Source organism: Penicillium canariense (genome assembly GCF_028826845.1).
Source record: "Penicillium canariense strain IBT 26290 chromosome Unknown utg000007l_segment0_segment0, whole genome shotgun sequence".
Classification (NCBI taxonomy): Eukaryota; Fungi; Ascomycota; class Eurotiomycetes; order Eurotiales; family Aspergillaceae; genus Penicillium; species Penicillium canariense.
The window spans coordinates 1,472,976-1,496,477 of NW_026622734.1; the positions used below are offsets into that span (position 1 = coordinate 1,472,976).

At 51.2% G+C, this 23,502-nt stretch overlaps 10 protein-coding genes across 10 annotated transcripts; 5 read left to right on the plus strand and 5 right to left on the minus strand.

Annotated features, from left to right (window-relative positions):
* Positions 1-683: 683 nt before the first annotated feature.
* Positions 684-5,231, minus strand: smc4 (condensin subunit SMC4; the record flags this gene model as incomplete). Its single annotated transcript, XM_056691675.1, has 3 exons — positions 684-782; positions 837-914; positions 972-5,231. The coding sequence occupies 3 exons, from the start codon at positions 5,229-5,231 to the stop codon at positions 684-686; spliced, it is 4,437 nt and encodes a 1,478-aa protein (XP_056539381.1).
* A 295-nt stretch (positions 5,232-5,526) lies between these two features.
* N7482_009552 (ELYS family protein) lies at positions 5,527-6,585 on the plus strand (the record flags this gene model as incomplete). Its single annotated transcript, XM_056691676.1, has 3 exons — positions 5,527-5,680; positions 5,746-5,975; positions 6,028-6,585. 3 exons carry the CDS (start codon positions 5,527-5,529, stop codon positions 6,583-6,585), a joined length of 942 nt encoding a protein of 313 aa, XP_056539382.1.
* A 704-nt stretch (positions 6,586-7,289) lies between these two features.
* Positions 7,290-9,326, plus strand: N7482_009553 (FG-nucleoporin nup42; the record flags this gene model as incomplete). The annotated part of the gene is made up of 3 exons (XM_056691677.1): positions 7,290-7,410; positions 7,763-7,796; positions 7,850-9,326. The coding sequence occupies 3 exons, from the start codon at positions 7,290-7,292 to the stop codon at positions 9,324-9,326; spliced, it is 1,632 nt and encodes a 543-aa protein (XP_056539383.1).
* Positions 9,327-9,755: 429 nt separating this feature from the next.
* Positions 9,756-10,338, minus strand: S10a (40S ribosomal protein uS10; the record flags this gene model as incomplete). The annotated part of the gene is made up of 3 exons (XM_056691678.1): positions 9,756-9,840; positions 9,937-10,160; positions 10,297-10,338. 3 exons carry the CDS (start codon positions 10,336-10,338, stop codon positions 9,756-9,758), a joined length of 351 nt encoding a protein of 116 aa, XP_056539384.1.
* Positions 10,339-10,682: 344 nt separating this feature from the next.
* Positions 10,683-12,764, plus strand: N7482_009555 (ASCC2 family CUE domain-containing protein; the record flags this gene model as incomplete). The annotated part of the gene is made up of 1 exon (XM_056691679.1): positions 10,683-12,764. The coding sequence occupies one exon, from the start codon at positions 10,683-10,685 to the stop codon at positions 12,762-12,764; it is 2,082 nt and encodes a 693-aa protein (XP_056539385.1).
* Positions 12,765-13,041: 277 nt separating this feature from the next.
* On the minus strand, positions 13,042-14,789 carry N7482_009556 (fatty acid desaturase; the record flags this gene model as incomplete). The annotated part of the gene is made up of 2 exons (XM_056691680.1): positions 13,042-14,521; positions 14,587-14,789. 2 exons carry the CDS (start codon positions 14,787-14,789, stop codon positions 13,042-13,044), a joined length of 1,683 nt encoding a protein of 560 aa, XP_056539386.1.
* A 281-nt stretch (positions 14,790-15,070) lies between these two features.
* Positions 15,071-17,439, plus strand: N7482_009557 (phosphoribomutase PRM15; the record flags this gene model as incomplete). The annotated part of the gene is made up of 10 exons (XM_056691681.1): positions 15,071-15,097; positions 15,146-15,190; positions 15,266-15,344; positions 15,403-15,722; positions 15,786-15,804; positions 15,860-15,869; positions 15,935-16,118; positions 16,176-16,474; positions 16,531-17,207; positions 17,273-17,439. Coding segments are annotated over 10 exons (1,827 nt in total), but the record flags the coding sequence as incomplete, so codon positions are not given.
* A 465-nt stretch (positions 17,440-17,904) lies between these two features.
* Positions 17,905-18,807, minus strand: N7482_009558 (uncharacterized protein; the record flags this gene model as incomplete). The annotated part of the gene is made up of 3 exons (XM_056691682.1): positions 17,905-18,070; positions 18,121-18,198; positions 18,254-18,807. 3 exons carry the CDS (start codon positions 18,805-18,807, stop codon positions 17,905-17,907), a joined length of 798 nt encoding a protein of 265 aa, XP_056539388.1.
* Positions 18,808-21,223: 2,416 nt separating this feature from the next.
* On the minus strand, positions 21,224-22,066 carry N7482_009559 (uncharacterized protein; the record flags this gene model as incomplete). The annotated part of the gene is made up of 1 exon (XM_056691683.1): positions 21,224-22,066. The coding sequence occupies one exon, from the start codon at positions 22,064-22,066 to the stop codon at positions 21,224-21,226; it is 843 nt and encodes a 280-aa protein (XP_056539389.1).
* Positions 22,067-22,964: 898 nt separating this feature from the next.
* N7482_009560 (uncharacterized protein) lies at positions 22,965-23,191 on the plus strand (the record flags this gene model as incomplete). Its single annotated transcript, XM_056691684.1, has 2 exons — positions 22,965-23,097; positions 23,136-23,191. Coding segments are annotated over 2 exons (189 nt in total), but the record flags the coding sequence as incomplete, so codon positions are not given.
* Between the last annotated feature and the right edge of the window lie 311 nt (positions 23,192-23,502).

Consider the following 23,502-nt stretch of genomic DNA (forward strand, 5'->3'; position numbering starts at 1 on the left):
TTATAGCAGGTACATTCCAGCGCGCAACGAACACCGATTATTCCCCTGAACCTCCCGTTTAGTGTAACCCTGAATTTTGAGCAGTAGCCCAGAACATGACCTAACGGCTCCAGTGAAAGATCCATCGCTTGAACGCACCGATCCAATTATTTACCTCGAAATTACCCCGCATCAATGCGCGCGGCATGTAGAGATGATGGGACAGACCAGGAGCGGCGGCGTGCAGTGCTCCGTGGGGGTTAGTGAACCGCCATGACATATTTTGATCGGCAGGATCACTGGCGGAGTAAATGAGAAAGTAACATCCGATAGACACATTGGGGTCGCCGCTCGTGGTTGGAGATTGAGAGAGCCGAAAAGTGGGTTTAGTTGAAGCTCGCGTGGTGATCAGTGCGGAGAATCATAGTGAGACGACCCACTGAGTTCAACGCGATGTTGGCACATACAGAACGAAAGCCACACTAAGTGGCAGGTCCAGTTTGATGGTGTTGGTCAATATTGAAATTTTTACAAGTGAAGAACAACCGCTGGATATGGAAGTAGAGAAAGAAATTCTTTGAAGGATCAAGACGCCCAACCCATGATATCATCAGAAGAAAAGAGGCAGCCGTATCCGGCCCGGAAACCTATATCCATGGATGCAGAAAAACGAAAAACATGCAACTGTTATCCCTCTAGTCATGTCATTGCCGGCCCTCGATATAGTCTCTGTTTTCGATTGTCACGCTCTTGGTCATGTGGTTGACCTTATAAACACCAACAAGACGAGACGCAAGTTCGAACTGCATCATATTAGTACATATATCGGCTTTTTGCAGACTTAGATGGCAACATACCATGTTATTTCTCAAAGAAATAACAATAAACTGCGCATTCTTTGTGCGTTCCTTGATGTAGGAGGCAACAATCGAGACCTGGGCAACGCGTTAGTGTTCAGCGCAGCACAGAAAAACAAAAGCAGGGTAATTCACATTTCGGAAGTCCAGAGCAGCATCAATCTCGTCCATGACATAGAGTGGAGTTGGCTTGTAGTGATGCAGAGCAAACACCAGGGCCAAACTGGACAGTGTCTTCTCACCACCAGACAGGTTGCCAATATTTTTCCAACTCTTCTTTGGGGGCATGACCGAGAACAGAATTCCTTCGGAGAAGGGATCCAGTGAGTCGACGAGCTCCAGCTCAGCGTTACCACCCATGGTGATCATTTGATACATCTCCTTCAGGCGGAGAGAGATGATGCCAAACCCTTCCATGAAGCCGTTCAAACGAGCCGAGCGCAGACCGTCGAGGCGGGCCTTAGCGCCATCGCGGGATGAGAGAGCTTCAGCCAAGTCCGCAGACCGGGACTCGTGCTCTGCAGCACGGCGGCGATACTCTTCAATGACTGAGAGATCAACAGAGGCGTTCTGGACCTTCTCCTCCAACGCAGCGATAACCGCTTTGAGTGACTCCTTGTTCATCGCATCCAGCTCGTCCTTGGTGAACGTTTGGAGCTCAGTAGACTCCTGCTCCTCGCCTAGATCGCTGACATTCTGCACGGAAAGCCTCGAAAGCTTCTCCTCCCAGTAGCGGCTGCGTTTTTGGTTCTCGCCAAGGGCTTTCTGGTTCTCTTCCAACTTATTGCGCATTTCGATCTCGGTGGCACGCGTCTCATTGAGTTCGGCCACCTTCTCGTCAAGCTCTGCCTTGAGAGCCTTAAGCTCATCCTTCTTGGTCTCTAGAGCTTCCTGGGCTTCATCGGCCTTTTGCCTCCAGCCAGAAGCATCGTTGGCCTGGTTCTCAACATCCTCCTCCAGCTTCTCTAGCTCCTCCGTAATTTGGCCGATTTCCTTTTCGGAAGTGTCACGAGCCTTGGAATGCTTGGTGATCAGTTTCTCGTTCTTGGACTTTTGGACCTCCGCGTTGGAGATTTCCTCGCTCAGCATGCTGATCTGCTCCTTCAGGCCATCGACCTTGGCTTTTTGTCCACGGAGACGGACACCGCCAACTTCCATGATCTTGCTCTGCAGCTCCTGGATCTCCTCCTCGATACCGCTCTTCTCGCTGTTGAGCTGTTCGATCTCGTTATTCATGGCCTCGATTTGCTTTACGAGGGCGGCAGCCTGTGACTCGTCGGACTTGGAGGGCTTGTGCGCCGCTTGCAGTTCCGTGACTCGGCGCTGTGCATCAGCGAGACTGCGCTTGGCACTGTCGATCTCGATCATAATCTTCTGGATCTTGGTATCGATGCGAGGGATATCCTCGGTCTTCTCTCGCATGCTGGCCTCCACGTTGCGTTGCTTCTCCTGGAAGACCTGGAACTTCCGTTCCAATTCCTCGAGGTCCGATTCCAGGCGAGTCACTTGTTCCTTGGTGGTGTCCGCAACTTGTTTCGAGGACATGCCACCACGCGCGACACGGGTGCCACCACCACTCATAGTACCTGAAACGTCAATCAACTGACCATCCAGCGTCACCACTCGCCACCGCCGGGCACCATAGGCAATGCGATTCGCCTGGTCGAGGTCTTTAGCCACGAGAGTGTTCTGGATTACACTGTAGAAAGCCGGTGCAAACTTGGGGTCTTTAGGCTTGACGAGGTCGAAGAGACGGGGGACACTCTCGGGGGTGTAGATGGTTGACATATCACGGCGGGGCAAGCGGTCGAGAAGGATAAAATTCGCACGGCCGAGGTTGTTCTTGCGCAGGTAGTCGATACATTGTTGGCCAACTTCGACTGTCTCCACCACCATATTGTCGAGCGCAGGACAGGCAGTGGAAATGGCAACATCGTACTTTTCATCGATCGTTCCTAGATTACCCAGGCGGCCGTGAAAGCCTTCGATACGGCCAGACTCCTTGAGTCGCATCAGACCGGTCAAGACATTACCACGGTTCTGTGTGCTCGCCAGGCTGACCCGTGCCTCATCGGCCTTTTGCCGAGCACTGGAGACGTGTGCACGAACTTCGGGCTCGCGAGCGGAGTACTTCTTCAGGTCGCCTTTCAACTTCTCCAATTCCGCCTCCAAGGTCTCCTTCTGAGCCTGCCGCTCCTCGAGGTCATTTTCTTTGGCTTGGATGGTTTTCTCAAAGGTTGCAATCTTGCCTTGGGCTTCCTCCAGCAAGACAGCGCCGGCATTACTGCGCTCATGCAGAATATCGAGCTCACTCTGGGCGACGGCCATGGAAGACTGTACTTGGTTGATCTTCTCGTTCCATGGCTCCAGAGACTTCTGTTTCACTGCAATTTGGTCGGAGAGACCCTGTGTCTTGCCTTTCAGGCTCTCGCGGATGGAGTCCAACTCTTGTTCCTCGGACTTCATCTCCTTCTCCAACTGAGTCGTCTCGTCGGTCTTCTTCTCAATATCATCGGTGAACTTCTCGACTAGGCTTTGGCACTCGGAAGCAGCAAGACGGCTGGTCTGCATTGTCTTCTCCAGCTTCTTCTGCTTGCCAAGCAAGAACTTCTTCTTCTCCTCGAACTTGACGTTTTCCTTGTCGTACTTGGCCATTTCCTTCAGCAAGCCCTGCGACTCTTTCTCCATGCTTTCATATTCTCGGACGCCGCGCTTATAAGCTTTTTCGAGTTCCTTGATGCCCGACTCATTGCCTTCATGCTTCTCAAGCTCCATGTTCAAGAGCTCTTGCATTTGGAGAATGGCCTCTTCGGTGACGCGCAAATTATCAGCACACTCATCTATGTAGATTTGATAGAGGGCTGATTGCTTCTCGGCAAGTTCGTTTTCGTCGCGGATGTACGCCAAAGCCTTGTCCTTCTTGTCCACCAACGCAGACTTTTCCTTTTCAACATGCTGAACACGATTGTTTTTCTCAACACACACGTCATTCAAAGTTTCCAACTCGGTGGCAGCCTCGTCGATCGGGGTCTTGTACTTGGAGGTTCCAATGATATCCTCCAGATATTCGAGAAGACCCTCGTCGTGTTCGTTGGCGGCCTTGGCCTTCATCTGTGCGATAGATTCGACCTCACCCTGCAGGATCAGGAATCGCTTGTGATCGAGATCGATGCCGCGATCCTTGAGGAAGGTAGTCACCGCGGTGAAGTTGGTTTCCTTCTTGTTCATATAATACTTGCTGCTGTTGTTCTTGAACGCTCGTCGAGAGATTACCAATTGGGAATCTGGAATTACTTCGTAGCCGCCGTCGGGGAGGTCGAGAACTTGTTCAAAGTGCACCTCCACTTCGCAGAAAGGGAGGTTGGGGTACTGTGCTGAGTTATGAATTAAGGCCGAGATCTTGCCTTGACGCATCTTGCTAGCCCGGAAGCCGAACACGAATAGTAGAGAATCAATAACGTTTGATTTGCCCGATCCGTTAGGACCAACCACTGAGGAGAAAGAGGCATGGAACGGGCCAACAACCTGCTTGCCGGCATAACTCTTGAAGTTTGTCAGAATCAAATTCTCAATGATCATGCGAGGCTTTGCTTCCGCTGGTTCTTCTGGGGCTGTTGGTATCGCCATATTCCTAGACTTCAAAACAATATCCATTGGCTTCTCTAGGACGGTCGAGTTCGGGTTGATGATCGAAATTTGGGATTTGGGTACTTCGGGCTGTTTCGACGGAGACGGGTGGTTGATAGCGGATTCAGTGATGTCGGACAGAGGTGGCACACTTTCCCGATGTGCGCGCGCTGGAGTTGACTCTGGCGACGCGGACGGCTCTGGAGTGGGAAGTGAGCCCTTTGTCGACATGGGCATGATTGAGCCACGACTCTTGAGGGGTTGAGTCATACTTTGTCTTTTCAACGCCGCCTTATTCAAAGGCGAGTCAGGATCAGCCTCTGCGGGCTCCACGCTTTTCCGCTTCAACGCCGCCTGGTGCGAAGGAGAGTCCGGGTCGGCCGCCACAGAGATGATACTGACTCCCTCGTCATTCTCGTCATTCTCGTCATTCTCATCGGTGTCTTCGGCCTGAGAGTCATCCGATTCTTCTTCCGCAAGTGCGACCGATGCTCTCGACCGTCGGGACTTTTGCGCCGGCTTCACGGTGGCAGGTGTGACGGGTTCTAGAGTCAGCCGCGTCCCAGACGCGCGCTTCGCCTTCTTGGGGATGGGGGTATAATCCTGTTCTTCCTCGCTCTCATCTTCATCGTCTTCATCGTCGTCATCGTGTGTCGAGGCCGTGGGCGTTACATTGCCGGGATCTTCTGATTCAGAGGTCTCTTCGACCACATAGCTCCTGCGCGGCGCGGAGCGTCGCGAGGGCCGACCTTTTGCGATCGAAGCCATTTGTTGTCGCAAAGATCGATCAGTTTGGCGCCAGCTTCATGGGTGCGAGGGGTAAAGGAGTGGGGGAGAGGGGGATGATTATAAGATGGGGGGGAATGATGGATCACAGAGGTGCAGGCGGGAAAGTGGGTTGTTTACGTTCCGCCAAAACAGGCAAAGTGCTGCCTTCCTTCATAACACGCCTTCACCGCCTTGTAACAATACTTGTGTAATATTACGCATCTGCGGAGAAGGACTTGAGAGCTCTTCGAGTTCCCTTGGAGTTGCCCAAACTTCTCCAGTATCGCAGCTCACAATGGCGCAGTGGGAGGATTTCAATCACATTTTTAGCTTCAACAAGAAATATTCATATGATGCCAAAGTGGTCGATCAGATCCTCTCCAATCGCAAGGCGCTAGGGAACCAGCTCTTTGCCGATCGGTTGCTAGGCCTGGCAGGCATCAAAGGAGGTAAGGGCCCTAAAAAGCAAGATGATTGAATACTGGTTGACTCATGCTGCTATCTCTTGTTTCAGTGACCAAGGTCTATCCACCGAAGACTAATGCCGACCTTCGCTCGCTCATCGAGCACATTGTCTCTTCCGAGCTGGATATCCATCACAAGCAGGCCTTGATTTATTACATCCTCAAAGATTGTCGCAGTGCGCCAGATACTGCGTCCCAGTTTGCGCAAGAATGTCATTTGCCTGAGAAATATCGACTATTTATTGAGGGATTGTGGAATATGGATCGCCTCGAGTTCAGGGTATGCCTTCCTCGCCGTCCTTGAACAGCCGCGCCGTTTCTAACTCGCACAGCGCGCAATCGAATTCCTCGCCGAGCCATCCCTCATTCCTACCTTCCCCGATGAGATCCTCTTCGCCCTGACTCTGTCTCAGCTTCCGAAGCACGACGACAGTCTCGCCATCGCCTACTATCTCACCGCCGCTCCGCCTCTGGCTACTAAGAAGGTCCAACAAGCTTTCTTTGAGACGCTGTGCCGATCCAACGTGACCGAGGCATTTTACTTCACCCGTAAATACGACGATCACCAACGCCGCAGTTATTTGGAACAGCTAGTTGAGTTTGTGCACAAAACTCCGGCGGGCCAAACGCGAAGCAAACGTGCTATGGAGCTCGTCGGGCTGCCATTGAGCGAGGATGAGGAAGGGTGGTTTGAGGATGCCTTGCTGCGTGGAGGTGCCAGCTCCTTCCCGGGAGCTAAAGATACAGTGATGATGCGGCGCCTGGCAACTGGGCAGATGGATGAGCTCGGGCCTGAGCTGGAGTCACTCGGCGGCAAGAAGGTGGACGGGCTGAACTGGGATACTCTGCGGGAGAGCATGCGCCACACACAAAGCATATACCCATCCTAGTGGCGTGGGAACCTCAGAATGAGCGGTTTTTTATTCTCTGTAACCTTGAAATGAATAGGCAAATGGAGTTCCGGCGTGTTTGTTTTGTTTTGTTTGTGCTTTGCCTTTCTAAAAATAACATTGGTGGTAAAGTAGGTAGACAATGGCCTTTTATTGGAAATATATTTCGGGTCAGAGATACAATGTTTTACCTAAGTTGGTCACACGGTGTCCAACAGGCAGATACCCCTTCAGTTATATCGCAGAAATCAGAGCTATAACGCTCAGGTGAGTATTGAGAGATGGAAAGAAGAACGGCGATAGATGTTCTCAGACTCGAGGAGACTCGACTGGAAGGCCTTCTCCCTCCGGTGTCGTGACCACGCGATAGCGATAACAACGGCCGATAAGATTAGCACACTCCGAAAAACAGCTTCACTCTTTGTCCCCAACGCGTTCTCGCCCCAAACCACACCTTCGTTTCATATATCTCTTTCATCCGACTTTCAATCACATATAAATTGGACGTCTCCTGGAGTGAAACTGTTTCTGGTTCTTCAATTCGCATATTCTGTCGCCGAAACGCCGCGTCCACTCGACCATCAACTCGATATCCATCGCGACAAGCTCGGGTATTGATGCGGTGACAGCGTTAAGATGGTGGTCTGCACTTTCTTCCAGCAGGGCCGGTGCAAGTTTGGTGGTAAGCTGTTCTCAATCGATGGATGCTCCAGAATGAGGAAGCTAATCCCCATCGAGACCGCTGCAAGTATGAACACCCGGGTAGAGCCACAGTTGGGACATCAGGCAACCGCTTTGGTGCGCTCTCTGGTGGTGGATTTGGAGGTACGTTGCTCTTTTACTTCACCAATACATCGATGGGAAGGGTTGAGATGATTGATGCGACTACTCGGATGTGGTCAATGGCTTTGTTCTGTGCTGCGCCGGGCGGATCTGGTTCACCTGCTCTGTTTGTCGTTCACGTCCACGGCCCCTAATACTTCCCATCCACTGTCTACTCACTATATATCTTGGGAACTTGTCGAATCCTTATTCCCTTGCTCGGACCCCTTCCACCATACCCATGTTCTGATCTTGGAACACCTGTTTCTTATCCCAAGCAGCCAAAGTCTTCCAGCCAGCACAACCATGACATGCGCGTGGGATAATTTCCCTGCTAACTCGTGTAATCGGACAGGCCAATCCACAGGATCAAACCAGACGCCTTCAGAGTGAGTATTCTCCATGAAATAAGGTATTTCCCGGCACTGATATACTGGCATAGCTATGGCGTGACGACAAACGATATTAAGCTCGACTTGACACCTGGCAAGGGTCGACCGGAATGGGTCTTCTCTGCATACGCACCGACTCGAAATGCCCCGCGTCAGCTATTTGGTGGTCCTCAGCGCGAGCAGAGTATGGAGGAAATGCGTGTCCGCCATTACGAACTGACAGCCGCAGGGAACATGAACCAGGCCATCCAGGAGGCACAGGCCTTGTGGCAAGAGTCCGTCAATCAGATGGATTCTGCGTTGAATGATCTCAACGGTGCCGCCAAGTACATCATCGACGGTGGCAACGAACATCCAAACCGTATCGACATCACAACAGGTGGTCAAGACCCTAATGTGAACCAACCATCGTCATTTGGCCAACCCTCGGCTGGACAACCACCAGCTGGCTCAGCTCCCGGTGGATTTGGGAGTACCAGTAGCGCCTCCACGGGCTGGGGACAGCCTTCGGGATTCGGACAAGCATCGGCATTCGGACAAGCAACCACCCTTGGACAGAACTCTGCTTTCGGACAACCATCAACTGTTGGACAAACGTCAGCCTTCGGACAGCCCTCAACCCTGGGCCAATCATCAGGATTTGGGCAGCCATCTACATTGGGCCAGGGCTCCTCCGCCTTTGGCCAACCTTCAACCCTTGGGGGCGGGCAGACTGGGTTTGGGAAGCCAGCATTCGGTCAGTCAGGCTTTTCCCAAGCTGGGAACAATCAGCCTGGCTTTGGCCAGCCCGCTGCTCCAGCAACCGGTGCATTCGGCACACCGTCGGGTTCCTCTCCATTCACTCAGGTTTCCCAGAACCAACCTGCTACGGGTTTTGGCGCACCTTCAGGACCATCGCCATTCGGACAGCCATCTGCCGCGCAACAGCCTCCTCCACCAACTGGTTTCGGTCAACGATCTGCGCCCTTCGGACAGCCTGCCCAGAATGCGTCGCCATTTGGCCAAGTCCCACAACAGCAGCAGCAACCAACGACTGGTCCTTTCGGACAGCCATCTGCTCCAGCTAACCCCTTTGGCGCCCCCTCTACCCAACAACAGCCCGGACCCTCACCTTTTGGCCAGCCTGCGGCTCCACAGGGCGTACCTGTCCAAAACGTGAATGCTGGTCCCCGTGCATTTATCAAACTCGAAAACCCCAACGAATTGAACCCTCTCCCGCCACTGCAGGGTGAGACCCGACGCGATCCTAACACTAGACGCCTCACTATGTGGAAGGGTCGTCCAGTGAAATACATTCATAACGCTCCCTGCTACCTGCACCCTCAGGACAACGCGACCTTCGTCCGCATCAATTTCCCGGATGGGCCTCCAGACGACGCCAGTTTGCGTGACTCCCAAGGCAAGCCCGAGGAATACACACCCGAAGTTGAGGCAATGTATAAGTTTTTCCTTGACAACGGCTACTTCAAGGACGGTATCATCCCGGCTGTTCCGCCAAGGAAGGACTACATCAGCTTTGACTTCTAGGTTCTTGTGCTCTGGTTAGTGCGAATTGCATAGAGTGAAACATGGCGCGAGCAGGTGTGGGTTTTTTCTTCATTTAATCTCATCTCCGATCAGGGATCAGGAAACAGGAAGCTCACCCAATGAGCGATATTTGATAGCGGCGCCCGCGGAGTCAGGCGGTACACATTCAGTTATTCACAATCTAGTGTAACTCACTCAGCGATTCTTAATGTAAGATTAGGACGGCAAGCAGCCTCTACAATGGCACATTGATATTTTCTCAAGATGTTTCCATTTTTTTGTCTTTCAGGTTGTAGCGGGTATCTACCACAATCCGCCAAATCTGGCTCGGAGTAAACGACCAACTGCTTCCTTGTGTCGGCCATACGCTCGGCACAACAGACAGCCGATCCTGAGACCCTCCCTGATTCCCTTGCGGAACTAGTGCATTTAAGCAGCAATGGTGACCTCAACCTCAACACCGGCCTCGATGTTGATGATGATCTGCTTGACAGTCTCGGTGGGGGCGAGCAGGCTAAACAAAAGTAGAACAAATCAGTCATATAATTCTCAAGTGTGACATGACAGATTCGTGCCCCGCCATATCTGTATCGCAGTCGGGGAAACTTACTCGATGAGACGCTTGTGGATGCGCATCTCGTACTTGTCCCAGGTCTTGGAACCCTCACCGTTGGGGGTCTTACGGGTGGAGATGTTCAGGGTCTTGGTGGGCAGACGGACGGGGCCCTTGACCTGCAGGGACTTGGAGCGAGCACGGTCGATCAGCTCCTGGCAGACCTTCTCGAGAGAGGCGACCTTGCGGGAGGTGAGGGTGATGCGGATCTTGTGGACCTTCTGTATAGGGGTTAGCAATCTGAAAATTGGCATCTCGTGCGATTGTCGACAGCGACATGACCGCGCACACTAATGCGCCGGCAGCGAATAGTGTGCTGTGCGATATGGCGGACAGTTGTAGGGGGATGCAACGTACAGGGCCCTCGCCGAACTCCTTCTCGGGCTTCTGGAAAGACATCTTGAGTTGATTGCTGTTGTTAAGGCGGAATGCCAGTCAAGACCTGAACTGCAGGGTTCGGTAAGGTGATGATGGCCGATGGAGTTTGTGTGGAGCGAAGCGAAAAAGATTCAGTGCGAGAAATCTTGGCATTTCGGTTATCACACGCTAACCTGTTTTGGCCAAAATGCTGACTTAGGCTGGCTGAGTCAGCGCGCCTTCGGGGACCAGATGCAGTAACTAAGTCACTACGCGGCGGCGATGAGGCTGTGGCGGCGTGCTGTTATTTGCCTTTCTTGTCTTGCTGATCTGGGTCTTCGTGGAAATCTTTTTCGTCTCTATAGTCTCAGATATTTTACGTGTCAATGGCGGAGTTCCCGCCGCTGGCTCCTGTGCCCTCCCCCGCAGTGCGGAGGACCATTCCATCTAACGACTGGCATGCCTGCCTAGATGCATGGATGACCCTGCTCGGAATTCGACTGAATGCCACCGATCAACAATTCAAAGATGCAGCCGCCGAAGATCTCACCGCTGCCTCGTTTCTGGAGTCCTTCTATCAACATGCAGCAGCCGGAGACTCTGGTCTACAGTCTGGGCCTAAAGCTCGACGCCTACGGAAACTCTGCTTTCTCACAACAAGACGATATTTACTGAGCCTTTCAAACCCGCCGGAAGGTTTCTTAAACTGGCAACTTCTCGGTCACCTATGTTGCTGCTATCCTTCCAGTACGGCATTGAAGACATTATTATCCGCTGTGTGGGCTCTGCATCATGAGAAGATATCTGCAAGTATAGACAAGTCAAAATTATTTGTGATCAAGCAATTATCCTCGACCACTGCATCACCACCACCCAATATCATTTCGGACATTCGATGCTTGACAATTCTGGCTTCGGTTTTGCCGAATTGCGGCCAGGTTCTCATGGCCGGATCAGACTATCTGGATACTTTATCAGAAGCCTACCACGCCAAGACCACGGGAGAAGAGCTCCGCAAAATCTTCGTTGCAAATGTCTACGTCGGACTGGTGTCTTTACTGAAAGAGACAACTATCAATTTGTCTCTACTGCTGGATCAGCTATTCAGTCTCAAGGCCAGTGCAGGCGTAGGGACACCTGGCATGAAGAAGGAGCCAACTCTGCTCTCTGACCTTGTCTGCAGCTCGGATCTGTTACAGCGATTGGACAAGTATCTTGCCAGCCACCCCCAAAAACGAGGCCAGGACCTTCTCGCCAGCTTGCGCCTGTATCAAATGGATACGAATCCCTTCCACCACCGGTATCAAAGACGGAAAAAGGTGGACAAGGGGAAAGGGCCATCATCAAGTTCTGTCATTTCGGATTCACTTCATGCACACAAGATGTCACTTGTCTCACAGGTCCAGGATCTCTTCCCAGACCTGGGGTCGGCTTTTGTCGTGAGGCTCCTGGATACCTTCGGCGACAATCCGGAAACAGTTGTTGCTCATCTTTTGGATGACTCGCTACCACCAGAGCTTCAATCCTTGGATCGTTCCGAACAGCTGCCTCCGCCGGCCGAGCCCATCCACGGTCATCTGGAACCCCGACCAACGCCGCCGGTAGAGCCAGTACGATCTCGCAGGAATGTCTTTGACAATGACGTCGACATTGCCGAACTCAGTCTTTCAGGAGACGCTGATGGAAAACTGCGATTCGGCCGTGCAAACCCTAGCCTCACAGCGGACGAAGTCCTTGCAGACCGCAGCCAGCACGCCGTCAACAAGGCAGCAATTCTATCCGCACTGGCAACCTTTGACTCTGACGACGACGAGCGAGATGATACATACGATGTCGCAGATGTGGGCGGTACTGTTGACGGTGCTACGACGGGTACAGACGCCGAGGCCGATGCAGTTGCGCGGAACCAGCGCGCTGCGGGCGATCTGGTCGATATGACATTACTCCGTGCCTACAAATCCAATCCGACACTGTTCGCACGGGACTCTGCAACCCGCCGCTCGCAGCCTCGGGCTTCACTGAAGCGTGAAACCAACATGACAGACGAAGCTATCGAAGGCTGGGCAGTCATGCTATCGCGAGATCCAAAGCGCCTCACTAGACTCGAGGGTAAACTAGCCGACGATGCTGGTGGATCTGGCAGTGGTACATTGGATCAGCCGAGGCTGGCTCCGACATCGTATAGGAAACCCAATCCTGCTGAAGGTGATTCCGATGACGAAGGCGAGTCTTCGGGCTACCCTGCCGGTCATGGAGGAAAGAGTGGCGGTGGACGCGGAGGAGGAGGAAGGGGACGCGGGAGAGGTGGTCGGGGAGGTGGTCATCCGCCTCAATCAGGGGAGCAAGGGCAGCAAAATAGCGCAGTGGCGCATCAACGGAAGGAGCAGAATAAAGCCAGTCGGGCCAATCATAACCGCCGCCAGCAGCGAGCGAAAAAGATTGCGCGTGGAGGAGGTTTGCCGGGCTGATGTTTTGCATATTGAATTGCATATATCCCAATCGACATGCTATATGCTGGAATTGCGATGAGCTCTTATTGTACTTGTTGCCATGTTTGGCAGATCAGCTATAGATGTTGATAACATAAACGTTTACAATTGAGAAGTCGTCTCATAAGATGGAAAAGACGTTTGATTCATTATTATACCGGGAAACACACAGGGTAACAGTGGTAGGTCTATGACACTGCGATCTAAGAAACCATGGAAATTCGTTATGTGCAGCCTGCACCGCAATATTCGCACATCAGTGATGATGCGCGAAGACACCCTCCTTGGCAATTGACTTGCGACACTCCTCCAACATGCGAACCTGCTTGGCCACGTCACCGAGCCGGCCGATGACCTCCTTATTGCCGTCGTAAAAAGTGAAGATGGCGTAGGGGATACCAGTGTCACGACAGAACTCAGCAATGTACTTCTGAGCACGGCGGAGGTTGTGACGCGGCATACGAGGGTAAAGATGGTGAATAGCCTGGAACTGCAAACCACCGTGGAAGAAGTCCAGCCAAGGAGCGCAGTCGACGTCCATGGTAGTACGCAGCATCTTCTGGGCGAATGACTCGTGTACACCCAAGTCGGCTGTCGACATAGCGAAATGAGATAGTGTGATCTGGACGTGAAGCGGCGAAGAAACGATATGCGATACCAAGATAAAAGTAAGGCGACTACCCCAGTCTGGGATGCTCTTGTACACCACGAGGTAGCAGTACCAATACCAGAAGAACATTTGACCGCCGTATTCCAGCCAGACATGCCACCAGGCAGGGCCCTTCTTCGGTGCTTGGCCCTTCAAAAGGTATTCCCAGCTAAGGCGGTAGAGGTTGAACCGTGCCAACATCATGATGGGGTAGTAAGAGTAATTCTGGATCTTCAACATGAATTTACAAACAGCATCGAAGGTCATGTTCCGGTCATAGTAGGTGCTTTGAAGGCTGTCAAAAAACCGATGGGAAATAGCAAAAAACGGCATGTGCTCAATATCGGGGTCGTGCTCAGGCGCGTTCGTTACGATGTGGTGCACATTGTGGCTTCGTTTCCACCAACCCAGGCTCAGTCCCCCCAGGTAGTCAGCGATAAGGATGCCAATCACAGTATCGACATGGAAATTGTGTGTAATACCCATATGGCCAGCATCATGGGCAGTGAACACAAGTTGGTGCCAAAAGCACCCGAGCCAAAATCCAGACATCGCCCACCAGCCGAGGCGCAAAAAGAAATAGGCCAGAGATGCGCAAGCCGTGTACCGACAGCATTCGATGAAATATGACATATAATTGCAGTCGAACAATCCTTCGGCGACCAGACGGTTGTTCAGATCACGGTACTTGCGCTTGATGCTCTCCTGACTCGAGGTATCCAGAGATGGGTATTTGGCGGTGTCAAACACAATTTCCTCTCGCGTACGAGCGTCCAGGAAGTACGGTTTGGACTGGTCATCTTGGTTGAGAGGGGTGGACATGGCAGAGCTGTCTGTGTCTGGCAAAGACTTCTTTCGACGAACCGTGGATTTTGAGTCGACCGCATCGAATATCGGAGACGGAGGGAGGGACCCTTCCTGGCTGGAGCTGTCTTGACTGGGCAGATCCTCTTCGCTCGAGCAGACCTCTTCGGTGTACGGACGGAACTTGCCGCCTTGGATGGGAGGGAGGAAGTTGGCCCAACGGCCTTCGATTCGTCCGATCTGGTACGAGGACATGATAGCGCGGGCCTCTTGGGAGTGCAGTCTATAGTCGGCAAGAATTCCATGGGTCAGAAAGTGCAGGGCCAGACACGTCGAGGACAGACGTACGCATTGATCTCGTCTGTCGCATCCCGGCCCACCATGTGCTTCATCGGCTTTTCACCGCCAGGGTGGAACTTGATGTAGGCGTCCACCTTCAGAACACGGCCCTCAAATATAATGACATGCTTGCCCTCTGCAATCAGGCCCTCAATATACCGCCGAGTCAAGACAGTGTCCTTCCGAGGCGGTCGGGAGGCGGGTTCATCCATCGTAGGTGCAAGATGCGGTGTGAGAGGAGCAATGGGGGGGGGTCGAGGTTGGCCTCCAAGTCCGGGGGTGGGGGTGAGAAGATTCACAGAAACATACGTTCTGGATTTAGGGTGGGAGGTACTCAGAAGACTTGTAGAGAATGGAGAGACGAATCTAGTTATGTCAAGTGGAAAGGCAGCAGAATTGCGGCAGGGGCGCAGGTGGAGTCAACAAGCGGGGACTGATCGGCCGCCCGTGACCGTCAACGTGCAACCCCGCCAACTGCTACATCCTGCGACAGACGGATGGCATGATCAGCATGGCTCAGGTAATTGCATCTTTCCCATTCGCTGGTGGTGAGATCTAACCCGCGTAGCAATCGCTCTCGTCGCTGGTCCAAACATGGCTGCAGTGGGACCAGGTAAACAGAACCGTTCCTTGTTCCTCGCTCGTTCCTGGTTGTGGCCTGATCTGACCCGCCTCGCCTCGGATATAGGACCCTACGACTCGCGCAGAAATAGAACACCTGCGCGATACCAATGACACGAAGGAGCTAGAGCTGCGCCTCCGGAACCGTACGTGCATCTGACCCGGTAGCTTCCTTAGCGCGAAACCTTTAACCATGATCCCCAGGCATCGAATTCGGCACGGCCGGCTTGCGCGGCCGCATGGCTGCTGGCTTCTCCTACATGAACTGCTTGACAGTGATCCAGGCGTCACAGGGACTCGCCAAGCATATTCGTAATAAGCGCCCGGAGATCGCCTCCAAGGGTGTCATTATTGGGCATGACGCCCGCCATCACTCTCACAGGTTTGCTCAGCTCGCTGCCAATGCTTTCATTGCGCAGCAAATCCCTGTCAAGTTCGTCGACGAGTCAGCACCGACTCCCCTAGTTGCCTTTGGGGTGCACAAGTTCAAGGCTGCCGCGGGTATAGTGGTGACTGCAAGCCATGTACGCCACAATGAATCACCCATCTATTGAACTCTACAGTTGGTACTAACGAAATCCGAACAGAATCCACCTCAAGATAACGGTACGTAAAATCCATCTCAAAGCAAGTTATAGGTTTTTGCTGACCTACTTTCCAGGTTATAAAGTGTAGGATACTCGGTAATACTCCTGTGGACACATACCAGAGTACTGACTCGTTATTGAATTCTCAGCTACTCCAGCAATGGCGCTCAGATCAACAGGCCCGAGGATGGAGAGATTGCACAGTCAATCCTTGAGAACCTGGAACCATGGCCAAATGCCTGGGAGGAAGGCCGACAGCCTGGCGAGTACTTTGATGAAGAAGCTCTCCAACAGATCCTTGTCCCCTTCCAACGTCAAGTCAAGGAATATGCGGTCAGTGGTCAAAATTAGCCTCCCAGCTAACAGATCATGCTGACCATTAGGAATCAGATATCCACTGTGTCAGCGACATACCCCCCTCAGCCATTCGTTTATACTCCCATGCACGGCGTAGGAGCCATCCGAATTGGCTCTCTGTTGACCCAAATGGGTATGCAGGAGGGTAAAGAGTATGACCTTGTGCCCCAGCAAGCGCAACCAGATCCCAACTTCTCCACTGTCCAGTTCCCTAACCCCGAAGAGGCTGGAGCTTTGGATCTCGCGGTACAGGTGGCGGACGAACAAAACAAAACGCTGATATTTGCCAACGATCCTGATGCGGATCGATTCGCAGTGGCTGAGAAAGTCGAGTGAGATACCCCGAGCACATCCTATCAGAAGAGGCTAGCGACTGACCCTAAGATAGTGGGAAATGGTTTCTTTTCACAGGAAACCACGTTGGCGTTCTTTTGGCGTCCCATCTTTTTGACGCTATTAGCTCCGGTGTAGACACGTCGAAGATTACGGTTCTGACGACGACCGTGTCAAGTGGGATGCTTCAGAAGATGGCGAATTCCGCAGGCATTCAATTTATGGAGACTCTCACCGGCTTCAAGTGGATGGGGAATGTTGCCCTGGATCTGGAAAAGAATGGGCAGACGGTGCCATTTGCTTACGAGGAAGCACTGGGTTATATGTTCCCTGCCGTCAGTTATGACAAGGATGGCATCACGGCCCTTTCGGTCTTCTCCATGGCAGCTGCAAAGTGGAAAGCCCAGGGTTTAACCGTGTTCGGCAAGCTCCAGCAGCTTTTTGCAGAGTTCGGTCACCATGAGACATTGAACAATTACTTCCGGTCTCCCAGCCCCCAACTCACTCTTGAGTTGTTCCGTGGTATCCGGAATGGCTCTTTCCTCTCTGGCATGCAGTTCGGCGCCTTCAAAATTTTACGATGGAGAGATCTGACTGAAGGATATGACACTGCTTCATCAAATCATCAGCCTGATTTGCCCATCGACTCTACCAGTCAGATGCTTACGCTGTGGTTGGAAGGTGGAGTGCGCTTCACACTTCGAGGCTCCGGTACCGAGCCGAAGGTCAAGTGTAAGATATTCAGTCTTCCTATTTACTTTCGTGGATACTTCAGACAGGTTTCTAACGCTTCCCAGTCTATATCGAGAGCTGCGGCGATTCTCGGGAAGATGCCGTCCAGGGTGTGTGCGATGCGTTCCTCACCATTCTAAAGGAATGGGTCCAGCGATACACCCCGTCAATGACTTACAACAATGAGCTTTCTACGTCATCGGGATCTGTTTTGAAGGTAGACAAACAATGATAAATAGGTACTGAGATAGACCCCGGGCAAGGACGACCATATCTCCAGAAAAATCCGTGACTATTTGATAAATCTTAAGCTTGGTTAAAGCCTGAGTAACGCTTTGCAACCACTTGAGAAGCCATATAGGGACTCGGTACGATAATACAGAGCTAGCGCTGCCCCAGTATAACTCAACGCTGCAGGCCTCCATCGAGAACACTACTTTCCTACTGCCGGGGGAAAATTGGGCGATGAGCCGATGCAAAGGAAGCTTCTGTTCCTTCCTCGGAATCGATAGCTTCATTGGATAGACTCCTCTTTTTTTAATGGCTTGCCAAGTGTAACACCTGGTATCTGAAGGAATTAGAGAGATACGTTCTTGATGGGACTTAGTAGTATCTTATTCAAGCTAGTTGGTCAAAAGCACGATACCAAGCGACAGGGATTGCCCCCTAGTTCCTTCTGGGCATGCGACCCTCCTTCTCACCACCTCCAGCCATTTTCGTCATCTTGGACATCCTCCGCCTTAATGGGAACGTACTTCTTGCACCACGAGGAAGTTTGGACCAGGCAAAAACTCCCGAAATCGCGGTCATCCCATTCCTCGTCCGGGTCTGTACGGACAGCTCCCCTGAAACCGGAGATTGTGCTACTTATCATTAGGTAGCTTGATATCGTAAGAGATAGAGTAGAACATACACATCATTTGTGGCCCAGTTGATTATGATGTTTTTCGAAGTCGGCAAGACCAGGTCGTATCCAGCACTCATAATTTCTCTAATATCAGTCAGCTCGAAGTATATGACCATAATCAAGATGTTTAGCAACTCACTTGTAGGCCTTTCTGAAATTCTCACGGATGAGATTTCGCTGATCGCGGCGACAACTCCAGAACTTCTCGGGATCGAGGGGAACTCCTCGGACCTTTTCCCATACAAGGTAGATGATATATCCGCCAGGGACAAGGTCGTTTGCGTCTTGTTTGTCGATTAGATATCCAAGGAGTTTGGGGGCAGCAGTGCCCTTTTCCTCTGTAAAATGCTTCAAGGCTTGTAGCTCCACGTTATCAGGTGGCTGGCTGGCCTGTTGCTGCCGAACACTAGGTCTTTCAAATGTAGTACCAGCCAGAGGAATCTGCTTTTCAATGCGCATAAAGGCGTGCATGAACTTGCCGCCGGCACCAGCAAAGCGACAAAGATATCGTCCACTGGTGAAGGCGGGGCCCCGGCCATCCTCGAAATCCTCTATGTCCACCGGGACTGGATGCTCACTTATCTTGTTCATGACGGTCCAGTCCCGAGGGGGGAAAAGAGAGGAGCCCGAATTCCTGCCGCATGTAGTGATCTTCTCATCGATCACCTTTGGAAGGTACTCCATGTCGTCCATAGTGAGCGTGAAAGGGGGAGATGATAAGAGGTGAGAAAGTGTAAGAAGGTTGGATCAAGGTGAAGATTGGAAATGACGACAAAATTCTCAGCTCAAGTGATTTAAAGTTTGAGGCTAAGTTTGTGCGAACAGTCAGAGCATAAAAAGATCTAGAGGCCGCTCAATATAGCTTTTGTGGAATCTTAGCTATCGTGAAAAATTAAGTTATCAACTTGTTCTATCTCATAAACTCTTGAGAACATAGCAACTCCTAAACAACTCAGGAGCGGTCAATATAGTCTGGCTACTTCGTAGTCAAGATAAGCTAACTAGTCTGATCTGAGTCTTTCTTGTTTCCGGGTTATACAAGCACTAGCAGACAAGACCCTCACTCGGCCTTTATATGCTAAGGTGGATGTAGACCCCCACTTTACTCTATAAAGGCGATCGTCCAAAAATAGTATAGGGTAAATACATCTTAGATCTTAGCGCGGAAGTTCGACAATTGACCGAGCAAGTAACATGCGAGGCAACAAGATGCACTAGTTGGTCTAGCGGACCATGGGCAAGATGCCTTATCTAGTGCGTAATAGCGAAAGCAGCGTAGATTAGGCTCAAGGGATCTGACAAGTCGCGCCAGGGACAACGGGGTGGCGAGGCCCGGCGATCCGGAACATTGGCAGAAATGCCTCCCGAGCAGTGCACGGATGAAGACGAGGAGAAAAGAGAAATGGCGGGCGGAAAACAGCAAGATGTTGATGGGGCTGTGGGACGGACCATGTACAGTGACCGTTCATTAGTTTTTGGAACATGGTACCTGACTAATGAACGGCCACTGTATAATCACGCACTGGCACGCATAGAAATTCTTGACGCTATACCGGAAGGGCCATACTTGAATCCAAAAGATGCTCCATCGTAGCGGTCCGATATGGTGAGTGGCTAACATCGCCGTCTCACACGCGGCAGCCGGGGGTTCGATTCCCCCCTATCGGAGCAGAAGTCGTTTGATTTTTTAGTTTTCGAACTTTTTAATAGTTCAATCGGTGGCGAAGGGATCCAGCGGGATCAGGACAACCCCTAGAAAACATGGGTGACGGCAACACAAATAGCACGACGCCCGTGCTACACATGATTTTTCAGGTTACTACTCGATCACCGATATGTCGACCCCCGCCCCATACATTGCCACTGGTTGCCGTTGATTGCCCTTCTCTTTCCCCCAGAAAGTGCTTAAGACAAACCCAGAACCAAGAACATCCCTTCCCACTCTCCGCCCGTGATTTGAAATCAGATGCCTAGACTATATTGTCTGTCAGCCTGCCTTCAATTTTCTCCACAAAGTATTCTCCCACATTATCAGAAACCGGGTACCAGAATCATCAGACTCATTTCCATGGGGGAATAAATTCAAATCTACTCTTCTAGGTCTTGTTCGTTCAATGATTCACTCACCTTTTCCTGACTATGTCCAGCCGTTCTTTCTCCACTGATTTGAGCGCAATGGAGGTGCCAGGGGCTGGTTCCCACCTCAGCCGAAGTGCTGCCGGCGCTGGCCGTATTTTCCGCGGCGGCCTCGTTGCTTACGGCTGGGAATTCGTTGGATGGTCTGTATCTGCCGTTAGCCTTTGTTTCTTTCACTCCGTAGTATCATACTCCTAAGGCCCCGAAACAAAAAGACTGCGCGTATCACCGAACAGATCTCACCACATCCGATGTAATAGACACTATAGAACAATAGATAAGGGGGAAGTGAGAGTCAATAGACAGAAGATTCTCTCACATCTAAGCTTATTAGCTGTTATCCTAATCTTACCTGTTGACCCAGCGCTCTAACTTCCGTAAGTTAATATCTACGACCCCATTGGCCGCATGGAATGCTAGAAGAAGCGCTAGAAAGGCCGTTACCTTTCCCCACCCAACTGACTGTATATTTTCGGCAAGAACGCCGGCGAGATCGGCGGTACTGGGGTCATAATGGTCCCCTGGGAGAGTGTGGACACAGACCCGCATTGCTTGTGATGGTCGCTATGGATGCGTTGCAGCCATTCATCAGCACCTTACGAAGTACTCCGCACTCCATTCGCGTTTTGATCGAACGTCATCATGTGTCGTCATACACAATGCACCATCTTGATCCTATACAAAGTAGTGTATATGCCATGACCAAGGCAATAATTGTTTAGGCCTACCTCTGCTGCTGAATTAGGCTTTGGAAAAGATTGAGCTCTTATAGAGTTAACCAGAGGGGTCAACAGCCTTTATATTACTTTGTATAACAGCAGGTCGCGGGGCGATCTTAAGGTGAAAGCCAATAGTGCAATATAGATTCTTGGACCTGACGAAGATGAGGTAGCAATGCCAGCAAAGATCAATCATTCTTGTAGCATAGCCTCCACTAAGTTAGAAATAAGCAAGAGGACTCTATCAAGCTAACCTAGATCACTATGATTGTTGAGTCACTTCCTTCTCCGGGGTCATCTTCAGGCAACGTTTCCGAGTCACCCACGATGCTGGCTCCCTCGCATTTGACCGGTTCAGACTGGAAGATTGGGACCGAGGCCTCCTTGTGATAGGATTGTTCGTATTCATGACACGTAGCGTTCCTCAAGAGCCCCCACACCGAAGCAAAGTAAATACGGTCTTGGTAGACATAGTCTTCGAGTAAACCATCGCCAGCCATATCAAGAAATCCGAATCGCATTTCCAAGTTTCTCTTTTCCTCCGCTGTCAGGTCAAACCCTCGAGCTTCGCAACAACACCCACATTCCACGGTGCAATGCCCAATCCCAAGTTCACCTACAGAGCTCGTCTGGCGCTCACGGCTCACACAGCATCCACAGCTACGGCTGCAACAGCCCCCTCGATTCACGCAATCTTCGACGAGGACACTATGCATATACCATCGCGGATCAGACCTCCATTGCTTGAACGCCCTTTCGAGAACGGAAGGACTTTCTGTAATTTCGCTTCGCAAGTACGACCATTCGCGCTCCAGAAACCACGCGTTGCGTTTCAACTCCCGCAACGTCCGTATCTGAGACGGGATCTTGGGCTCCTTCAAGGCGATCTCCTTTTGACATATCTTTCGAAGAGATTCTTCCGTGCGCAAAAACGCAACAGAGACCGTGCTGTCAGGTGCCTCATCGCCGTATCTCTCCCACACATTCAATCGATATCGTTGGAGGGCGTTGAAGTCATCTCCCCTCTCAAGAGAAGCCTCCTCTGGTGTTCTTTCGCCACGTAAACGTGGCACTCGAGTGCGAAATAACCAGGCCATTGGGAGGGGAAATGAATGAGAGAGTGGTCTGGGGGTAGATCTATGTATTAGCGGAGCTGGCGTTGAGCATGGAGGAATGGAAAGATAGAAGGATCGTGATATTAATCATTTACATTCAGTGAGCGGTTCATCATGATGTCAGTGTTTATATACCTCCGTGGACATGATTATGAGTTTTAGAATCAGAGAGGCACAAATGGATGTACGTAACAAAATTCCTATGCTTCTTGCACGATCTCCTTTATCACCCGAATGGATGCATTCGAGTTACACCTGCTACTGGTGGCACCCAGGTAATTTTCTGCCTACCTCTACATGACTACGACTTCATCGTGTTGGTCCACCAACCTTGCATAATAGCTACCAACTGACCTAGATGTCCTAAATTATACGTATGGTTGTCGCTATAGCTATATCTATACAAATTATGATATATACACCGCCAATCACCACCCATCTCCATTTGCGAATGACGGAATCGGCGGCGGTTAGGGCTGGCCAATCCAATGCAAGCAAGTGTCCGGGAGAGAGGATTACGAAGGCATTCTTTTTCCCTGCTTTTATTCTTCCCTGTTTTCATTCCCATCACCTTATACCCCTACACTACTTACCTGCAAATCCCAGGGAGAAGGACTTATAAGGAGAAAGGGGGGCGGGGAATTGGGCCGTTAGGTGGGGAGGGGGAGACCTAAGGACGATATATATATAACCAGACTCGGGCCGCAGAGACCCTGGAGGCTGAATTTATCTAGTCAAAACTATGGAATAATCAACACGGCAGTCCGATATGGTGTAGTGGCTAACATCGCCGTCTCTCACACGGCAGCCGGGGGTTCGATTCCCCCTATCGGAGCACAATTCATTTCTTTTTTGTTCTTTTTCCTTTCCCAATTGATCCATGTCCATTGGTTTCTTATGCTGGCAGCGTCATTCACAAAACATCCACATCCGATATGGTGTAGTGGCTAACATCGCCGTCTCTCACACGGCAGCCGGGGGTTCGATTCCCCCTATCGGAGTACGATACGATAGTTCGTTAATTACTTTTTGGTTTTTTTTGGGTATCTAGATAATACACCGCTCGTGCTGATCGGGGTTGACTGGTTTTTAGGTTATCTGGGCTGGGTAAGTAAGTAGCGTGGAAAAATCAGAGCGGACACCTCGGGCATGAATCTAGAACTCCATTTGTACTGCCCGTAAGGTGGAAATGGCCCCATGTGGCGAGGGAGGCCATCTACATACACCACCATATGGAGCGAACAGAAGAAAACAAAATTGTCAATAGTGTCTATTTTTTAATAAAAAAATAAAGAAAGTCACAAGGGAAATGATTACATGAAGTGCTACATGTAGTTTGCTAGCAAAGCCAGATTAAAATCCAAAAAGTAGTACATGGAGGGGTTTGGAGGATATCGAATCACAAGACTGCGTCACCA